This window comes from Microchirus variegatus (genome assembly GCF_963457635.1).
Source record: "Microchirus variegatus genome assembly, chromosome: 4".
NCBI classification, from domain to species: domain Eukaryota; kingdom Metazoa; phylum Chordata; class Actinopteri; order Pleuronectiformes; family Soleidae; genus Microchirus; species Microchirus variegatus.
The window spans coordinates 14,014,742-14,024,472 of NC_139805.1; the positions used below are offsets into that span (position 1 = coordinate 14,014,742).

General features: G+C 38.6%; 1 protein-coding gene across 1 annotated transcript; it reads left to right on the forward strand.

Annotated features, from left to right (window-relative positions):
* The first annotated feature begins 644 nt into the window (after positions 1-644).
* On the forward strand, positions 645-9,032 carry prkacba (protein kinase, cAMP-dependent, catalytic, beta a). Its single transcript, XM_083888432.1, has 10 exons — positions 645-1,471; positions 2,760-2,821; positions 3,063-3,191; positions 4,130-4,228; positions 4,449-4,531; positions 4,656-4,782; positions 5,579-5,674; positions 6,611-6,733; positions 6,991-7,155; positions 7,229-9,032. Exons 1-10 carry the CDS (start codon positions 1,339-1,341, stop codon positions 7,352-7,354), a joined length of 1,143 nt encoding a protein of 380 aa, XP_083744558.1. The 5' UTR covers positions 645-1,338; the 3' UTR covers positions 7,355-9,032.
* The last annotated feature ends 699 nt before the right edge of the window (positions 9,033-9,731 follow it).

Genomic DNA, 9,731 nt, shown 5'->3' on the forward strand with positions numbered 1-9,731 from the left:
ATCTTAATCCACCCATGAGTAAACTGTGGGTAATGACCTAGTCTCTGGAAACGATTGGTTTACATCACGTGTCAAGTCAGCTCTGAACAAGTTCACTGTAAATCAAAATGTTATTACACAATCACATCTCTTTAATGTCTAGTTGCTGTAACATCGAGAAAAGTGCACCCAGTCTTCTGACCAGCTGTTAAAACTAACAAAATATTGCTATCTCCAGTGTCTAATCACTTGAAAGAAGTGGCTTTAAGATGTGTTTCGTGTCAGTGTTGACCAAGGTAATCTGCTAAACTGTACTGTGGCTAGTGTCTGGCTGAAGAGCACCGGTCTTAACCTGCTTTCTGATTGGCAGCAGTTCATAAAGCTTCAGCCTTTGTGCAACCTGTAGTGTCTACATGACTGTGCCTGGAGAAATGTTCTTTTTACCATAACCTCTGCTAAGAAGTTTATGTTTTCACTGACCTTTGTCTGTCTTTGTGTGAGCAGCATAACATAAAAAGTAAGAAAGGATTGGGATTAAAGTTTCTAGTCATGTATGGCCAAAGTGATGAACAGTCGTGACATTGGAATCTGAACTCTCATAGTAAAGCCTTGAGACTTGTGATTTAGAGGGGCACCATGTTGATGTTTTGCAAACAGAAATGCACATAATTGTTTGTTACGCTGGTGTCCACTCATATGTGCCATGCTTTATCGTCAAATTTTCCTCTGAAATGTAACATTATTGACAAATTTTGACATCATGTTCACTAACTCATCAGACAATGTTTTACTGACACTATTAATCAAGTGAGAAGTGGGCTCACCTTTCCATTGTCCTCCATTGAACAGAGTCCTTTTCACCCCCTTGTGGATATTCATTATATTATTATTTCCTGGTTGACTTCAGGAGGAAATCGGGAGACTACGTCCTTTTTTTTACGAGAAAGAAATGCCTAGATTTCAGGATTTTAAAATAAGAATAAAAATATGTTGACCTTGAGAGATGAGGGAGTTTTTGGTAGGTCTTAGAATAAAGATCTGAAAATATAGGTCTCTGTTACAATGTACTTGTCATTCAAAGGAATACATGAATCTGGAAAATTAAAAACAAAAGTGTTAGTTGTTTTCCACTGTATTTTATAACTTTGTCAAAAGTAGATGAATAGTGCCGTTGGTCACTGCCACTAAAGCAGAGTATGTGAACAGGAAGCTTAACTTTCTGTGGTTAGACAAGCATTTGCTGTGCACTTGGCTGCATACAGGAAGCTGCAAGTGTCACTCGCGCTGCTCTTCAGGCTGAAAACATTTGCTTTGTCTGGGAGGCTTTTTCTGCTCACACATCAAGAAATTTGTCTGAAAATGGCCCAGGGAAAGGAGCAATCCTTCGCCAGCCGTTTATTTCAAAAGTATCGCAAGGGTAGCCTCGAGCCGAAAGGACAAGAGAGTGATGTGCCTCATATCTCCGACTTCACCATCATGTGGGATAAGTTGAGTAAGTGCCCGGGCAGAACTGCTCTGTTCATGTGTGTTCCTTCTTGCAGTGCAAGCAGCAGCATCACAACCTTTTGTTACACCGTTTGTTCTCTCAGCGATTGGACATACTGTATGTAAATGCATACTGTTTTTGTATGCAATGTGTGTTTTTGTGTGCTTTCTGCGACGTTGTTCCGATCACTGAATGTTCTTTGTGGCATATTGTTGTAGTTTAACATTGATTTTTCTTGTATAATATTTTATTTAGTGTATGAAAGTAAAAGCCTCCTCCAATAGGGGTAAGAGAGAAAGAGGAAGTTGGGTCTAGAGATTGAAAGCTAGCTTAAGTGCATAATTAAAAACCCCAGTGAACTGAAATATCCACTTGTTACATACATCACTGCTCTTAAAGACAGTATATGATATGATATATTTTTGATTCTGTCGGGTGTCATATGTTGTGCCTTATGTTGTCTTTTTCGGTGTGACTTTGTTGTATGTTGCATTTAATCCACATGAATGTCAAATGTTCTTGTTCTCAGCACTTCATATAAACGTTTCTTCCTCTCTTTCTCTTTTCCATCATTTCCATCCATGTGGGTGAATGTTCCTGCAAACCCTTGGTGAACTGTAGAGACTTTTGGTACGCTCATTTTTCCATGAGCCATCCTAAATCACAGAGAGAATGTTTACTCTGCAGATATTACAATGTTAAACAACCCAGTCAGTTAACATACATATTACCAAAACATAAACAGCAGTCATCTACGCTCGGCATGCATTTAAATGAGTAACGGCACCTCACAGTGTACCACCACCAGTTAGACATTAGACACCTGTTATGGCTCTGTGACTTTGGACATCTCATGTCTGCTGTGACTTTCATAATACACTTTTTTCGAATGCCTGCACTATTGTGTGTTCTGTAGTTTGTCTTTTTCTCTCTGCCCATTATTACGACCTCCTTCTCCCCCTTTTACTCTCCCACCTACTCTGAAAGAGATGCATATTTGCTTGAGTTTGAATTGGAAAAAGAGCTCTTTGCATCACTTTATAGATTAAAATTTCCTGCTTAGGTCGTGTGTTGTTTTGAGTTTTGAGTGTGATTTGGTTGTTGTTGGTGTTGAGTAGAGTCCTGCCTTTACACTACCTGACATTTGCCTGACCTCAACGTGCATTTGTGCCCCTGAATGTTTGAACTTCCTTTAGTTGGTTTCCTCAAGGTGTTGATCACCTTAGTTTGTTCCTTTTCATCTGACTTTGTCGTGTGCTTAAATGCTAATTATGTTTCTCTCCTGTTTTTGCAGTGAAAGAGTTCTTAGCTAAAGCCAAAGAAGATTTTTTAAGAAAATGGGAGTGTCCACCACAGGTAAGTTGTGTGAATTATTATGTTTTTATTGATGTTGATACATTTGCCCTATCTCTTTAATGATGATAGCTAAAATTTGTGGTCAAAATGACTTAGATCTTATTGACTTAAATTATTCTGCAAAAACATCTAAGGTTTTTACTTTGAACTACAGGAACACAAAATGATGTACTAGTACCTTGACCTACCCTGAACATACAGTTTGCTCACTCTCTATTTCACTGTTAATGTGTTTTCATAGAGCACAACAGCCCTGGATGACTTTGATAGATTTAAGACTTTGGGCACTGGCTCATTTGGGCGAGTTATGCTCGTCAAACATAAAGGAACAAACCAGTTCTACGCCATGAAGATCTTGGACAAACAAAAAGTAAGTGTCTGCTCCTCGAGAAAAGTCTTTCAGAGCAGACTTGTGCTTGACAAATGCTGTAATTACATAAATGTTGTGTATCAAAGGAAATGGAACACTTCCTCATGTGTTACCGCTGTGTTATCACTGCACGTCTCAGAGGCTATTCTTGAGAGTTTAGTTCTTTAAATACCAATGTGAATTTTAGCATGCCTTGATTGTTTTGATTATTTTTACTCTGATGCCTGATTTGGTTTAAAACATACTGACTAGTCTTTTTGTTTCATGCTTTTTTGCTGAAAGGTTTTCCTTTTTACAGTGTGTGTATTGTCAGTCAACCTCTTCTTTCACTGCAAGACTTCACTTGGCTCTCGTTTTTACGTTTTTGCCATTTACTTTTTTTTTTTTTTATGTGAGATGTTTACCGTTTCCTAGGAAGCCAGTTTTTTTTCTATTGAGGTAGACTGTCTGCAAATACACTTACAGAGACTTGAAAGTTGCTTGAAATACAGTGGGTAATTTGTCACAGGAAACATCATGACCAGGTGTGATATCATTGTGTTTGAATAAATTGTGAATTGAGTGAACGTGTGACAAAACGGATGAGGTGCTTTCTTGTCTGTGATTGTTTCCTCTAAGTCTTACATGTCTTAGTTTCCCACAGCCACGTTAATGCACCAGACCAGTAGATGTTTCTCAGTAGTTGTAGTTTCAACCAAGTGACTCTGGAAAGGTCAAACAGGGCTTTATGTTCACTCTAGTGGATTGTATACTTTGGGCACTTATTTATATATTGCATGTTAATAATTCTGCTACTGAAGAGAAACACTTTTTTTTTTTTAAATGCATAAACACTGTATACATCGTCTTTAATACGAGAGTAAACATTGTGACTGCTATTTTGAAAGAAATATATAACATGCACACATGTAATATATCACTTGTCCCTTCTTTTCCAGGTGGTAAAATTGAAGCAGATAGAACACACACTAAATGAAAAGAGAATACTACAGGCCGTCTCCTTCCCCTTCCTCGTCAGATTGGAGTATGCTTTCAAGGTACACACTGCTGTCACCTGCTTACAACCAGCTACATGGACACATCATTGCCTGGCTTTTTAGAGGTTTTACTTATGTGACTCTGTATCTATTTTCACATTATTTTTGAACACTATTTTGTTTCCCCCAATAACAAAATGTATTACAATGTAGAAACCATGGAAAACCTTTAATCTGTTGACATGACCTTGCTAATATTGTCTGTGTGTGTGTGTGACAGGACAACTCAAACCTCTATATGGTGATGGAATACGTCCCTGGTGGAGAAATGTTTTCACATCTCAGACGTATCGGAAGGTTCAGGTAAATAGTAAAAGGTTTTTTTGTTTTTTTTAATTGATTTTTTGGTTTGTTTTATCACAGTAGTCTGGTAATTTCATGTTTTATGTTTCATCACAGTCTGACTATTAATGTTTCCGTCTTTCAGTGAAAACCATGCAAGATTTTATGCAGCTCAGATCGTGCTCACCTTCGAGTACCTTCACTCTTTAGACCTCATCTACAGGGACTTGAAGCCTGAAAACCTGCTCATAGATCAACATGGATACATCCAGGTACACAACTTATTTTAAAGTTCCTGTAAAGTGATAACACTTGTCTTTTCTGACGTTGTTATTACCCTGCAGGAAAATGTGTTAGTAACCACCTTACCAGTTTTGAAAAGTTAGGTTTTAGATCATTCTCTGACGCACACACACAGACACACTATTCTGGTCTGCCCGCTCAAGCATCACTGTTCATCAATGTTTGCACAGCATATTAACGTAAACTCTGTAATAACATGCATAGAAATTACATTTTCACCGTGCACATGCGTGTGCGTGTGGAATGGGAAGAGAGAGTTATGGCTTTAAAGGGCACACCGTGGAGACTGCACACCTGAGAGCATAACAACCACCCTCTGTAGACAAAAAAGAGAGAGAAAGTGAGATATGCTCAACTACACAACCCCACAACGCCCACCCTGGGTCGTCACAATATCAACACCGTGTTTGGGGAGGAGTTGAGCTAACTATGGCTCCTGTGCATCATGAGGCTGTATTTTAGACATGCCTCAAAATGTGTTTAAAGAGATGAAATATTTTCAGTTTTTACTTCATAATTATTTTTCACATATACTCAGCCACTATTTTCCAACACATACAGCATGTGAAGACAAGATATGCTGTATTTGCTTTACAGCATCTAAGTTCCCCAAAGAAAATCTAAACACTGCTTTGATAAAGAAACGGGAGGTCTGAGACCTTTAAAAGGAGAACACATCCAGTAATCCAAAACAGTAGATACAGTATGTGTTTACTTCATCATCATAGTGTTATTTTGTCTTAATCTTATACGCCACTTCTTCAGGTCACAGACTTCGGCTTTGCCAAAAGAGTAAAAGGCAGGACCTGGACATTGTGTGGAACTCCTGAGTACCTGGCTCCAGAGATCATCCTCAGCAAGGTGAGCCAATACATCCTTCTTCCTGCTGTGCAGTGTGGATGTATCAATTCAGCTTTAAGCTAGTCAAAAAAGAAGAAGAAAAATGGGCTGTTGTATGCAGGGTAACCCTGGTTTTTAGACGAGTGTAGAAACATGGGTGGAGAGAGGCAGGTATGACGTGCAATATCAGTGTGTTCACCTTGGCATCAGCCCAGAGACGTTGCAGTTACGTGGTATGCATTTTGAGTGGTTCCTCTACTGGACTACACTCTGTGGACTGTCCTTGAGTGGCTGTCACCTGACCTCAGAACAGCTGAAAATGGCTTGTGTTGTAGTTGGACATTTTTCTTAGATGAATGGTAAATTGTCTTTAATTAGCTTTGCCATTCACTCACAGATTCATACAGCACATACTTTTCTATGACACAGCTTTCACACACTGCCAGCACAGCCAACAGGGGCAACTTGGGGTAAAATGTCTTGCCCCAGGGACACATCAGCCTTCCACTTGAAAAGTTCACCAAAACACAAAAAGAAACTTGTACATTTCTGGGTAAAATGGTAGGAAGAAGAAAGTGTGGACAAAAAAGGAAGAACACCGAGCCCCAAAGCTATCACCTCATCTGGAAATTCCCAGCTGACAGGAGCATCAGGTTGAATGCAAAGATCCACAGTAGCGTTCTGAGAACAGTGATCCTCAACATCCAGCCTTGGCAACCAAACAGATTTTCAGGATAAAGACTTTACCTTGATCTCAGTCTGGCTGGATAACAGTTTACACGTCATAAGCTTCAGTCACTGACTGTAAAATACTTCACTCAAAATATCAAGCATGATGCTTTTCTTTACCTGTTATTTTAAATAATTAGATCTGGCCTGGACCGTATGTCTTAATAGTATAGTCTGAATAGTATTAATGATTGTGTTTCAGAGTATTTCTGTATTTTCTTTTTCCAGGGCTACAACAAAGCTGTGGACTGGTGGGCACTTGGAGTTCTTATCTATGAAATGGCTGCTGGTTATCCTCCTTTTTTCGCCGATCAGCCTATCCAGATCTACGAAAAGATTGTGTCTGGCAAGGTAGGCCAGATTAGCCATACACATGCAAATTCAAACCTTTTTTAACAACTGAATCATTGGTAATGGCCTGTGATGGTCTGGCGACCTGTCCAGGGTATACCACGGCGTTTTGCTCTATGTCAGCTAGGATTGGCACCAGTGCCCCCCACAGCCCTCATGTGGATGATAAAGCAGTGAAGAATAAATGAATTCATAAATTTTTTTCACAATTTGCTTAAGCTTGTGATAGCTGAGTTTCTCGTTTTCCCACCTTGTAGGTACGATTCCCGTCTCACTTCAGCTCTGACCTGAAGGACTTGCTGAGAAACTTGCTTCAGGTAGACTTGACAAAGAGATTTGGTAACCTGAAGAACGGCGTGAATGACATCAAAAATCACAAGTGGTTCTCCACAACAGACTGGATCGCAGTCTACGAGAGAAAGGTAGGTCTTGGTTTCATTGTCGCGTTCAATCACCACTCGGGCCCCAAATGAATCTTGCGTTCTGCGTCTTTAGGTCGAAGCTCCCTTCTTGCCAAAGTGCAGAGGTCCAGGAGACACAAGCAACTTTGACGACTACGAAGAGGAGGACATTCGTGTCTCACAAACAGAAAAGTGTGCGAAAGAGTTTGCTGACTTCTAGTGAGTGAGCAAGAGTCCCAGCAGGGCTCACGTGTTTTAAGGATATTTGCACTCTCCCGGGGGGTTAAGGTGGGACTGTGGCTGTCACACTTTCAATACAAGAGCTTCATTCCACACAGCAGAATGAGGCCCTTCTTGCCATGATCCTGCGTGCAGTTAGCACTAACCTATACACAGGCACATTATGCAGACACCCTTTGTGCTGCGACACAAAAATACAAGACCACTTCCTCTTGTTTTTTGTTTTTTTTTGTTATTGTTTGCCACGTTTGTGTGTCCCACCCACCACCTTTTTACTCAATTCAAATATTTTTTTTTCCAAATGCATCATGAGAGCCACTCCAAATTTTAAATGGCACAAAGAGTGATCAATTGTATTTGCTGGCATTGCACTTTTTGTGATAAAAACTTTAGGAAAATAGAGAAAGGTTTTTGGTTTCATATTTTAACTATGAATTTTGCCTCGTCTGTTACAGGCTGTTTTTGGGTTCCATCAATTGCTGACTTGAACAGAAACCATTACTCATTAATTTTGGTCTCCTACAACCCCTATATATACGATACATACAGTTTTTGAAATCTTTCTTTTTTTCCTGTTTTTGTTTTGTCAAAGCATGACCAAAATTCAGTCAAAGACTGTGGTGCTTAGTGAAGGAATAGAAACCTTTCAGGTTTCTGGTTTTCAGCACTTCCATCCTTGAAGAGACTGATTAACAGTGACAGGTGTTGTTGTGAAACAGAAGCTTGTCAGGCGCTGTATTAGTTGATCAGTTGTAGCATTGTTTTTATCCATATCTGGTCACAGAATATTTACTTTTACCTCAGTCAAAGTCTGGTATTAATGAATGGAAGGAAATAATATATTTTTTCAGGTACAGCTGTTGCTCTAAGAATGGAAACTGCTGAAGTTTGAGTGTGTGTGACTGCACACAGCAGGTCATCCGTCTTTGGTATCTCGGTAAATGCATGAAGTGCATTGATGTGGTGCATTTTTCAGAAGCAGAGGTCACTTTCTAGATTTTCATTCGGGGACATTGTAGTGGAAACATGGCAGTGTTGTCGCATGGACTTGTTTTGAGTTGCTTTTTGATTTTGTCTTTAAAGTTAACTGTGCTTTAGCAGAGCACTCGGACAGCATTGTGTAATTGACATATTTGCTTTATTTTGAGTTTTACTCTTGCATGTTAAATCTTTGTACGTCGGTGTCACAACATGCTGTGGTTTTTCATTGTGTTACCTATGCGCTGTTCCATAGCCAGGGACATTAACACGTTAGACTTTTATCTAAGGGACTTATTCCATTTAACACAATACTAGAACATGAAATACTCTTCACCTATAAAATAACAACATAACAAATGTATCATAATGTTTTAAGCATTTATGCAGTCACTGCAGTTCTACACTATACCAATCAAAAGTCTGAAAACACCTCCGTTTTACCAGCTATATTTTTTCCGGCTTTAATCATGGCACAAATGAATAAGTGGACACTTTTAAAGCAGCTAAGTTTAATCTATTTTTGATTCATCCAACAGACAAACACACTTGTTCCTACAAATGTGTTGCTGGTTTTGCTCTCACCTTCTGTCTAGTAATCCCAAAACAGCTCCCTAACAAACAGGATGATCGAAGTTATTATTTATCAATTCTTTCTTTCTGAATGTGTGAGGCTATATATACACACATATGTATGTATGTGTATATATATATGTATGTATGTATGTGTATATATATATATGTATGTATGTATGTGTATATATATATGTATGTATATGTACATATATATGTCTATATGTACATATGGATGTATATATATACATATATATGCATGTGTATGAATATGTATATGTGCATATGTACGTATATGTACATTATACATACAGTATATATGTATATATACATGTGTATATATATATCCTGAAAATCCATAGCACATGCTTTAAAACAGTTGCTTTTGTAATTTTATGGTTGTCAGTACAGATACAAATTAAATAAAAACTGGAGAATGTTGGCGTTTTAGGTATTTGATCTGTAGTACAGTTACAGGTGTTTTTTCTTTTGCATCATTCTCATAAAATGAAAAAAAAAGCACACTGTGATGGAGCATAATTTGCTCATTCTTCCTTGCAGAAAGAAACGATAGTGGACGAATTGCCGTAGTCTTGTCTTGAAGGGAATAAGGAGTCTTGATTTCAAGATTTATTTATTTTTTAATTGCGTATTTGTTTGTGTTTGTTTGGTTGTTGTCTCCACAAAATATATTATTTGTCTTGCTCTTTTATTCTTTATTCAGCACCAGTACTTTCCCATTATTGTTGACGCATCGCCCGTCCGTGCTGCTGAAATTGTACGTACCTGCAAACTCCTCACCAGCT

What these genes read in the sequence shown, in the direction of transcription:
- prkacba (XM_083888432.1), top strand. Translation starts at nt 1,339, where the DNA reads ATGGCCCAGGGAAAGGAGCAATCCTTCGCCAGCCGTTTATTTCAAAAG. An exon ending in AATGGGAGTGTCCACCACAG is followed by an intron (nt 2,822 to 3,062) that starts GTAAGTTGTGTG and finishes GTGTTTTCATAG; the next exon opens with AGCACAACAGCCCTGGATGA. An exon ending in TCGCAGTCTACGAGAGAAAG is followed by an intron (nt 7,156 to 7,228) that starts GTAGGTCTTGGT and finishes CTGCGTCTTTAG; the next exon opens with GTCGAAGCTCCCTTCTTGCC.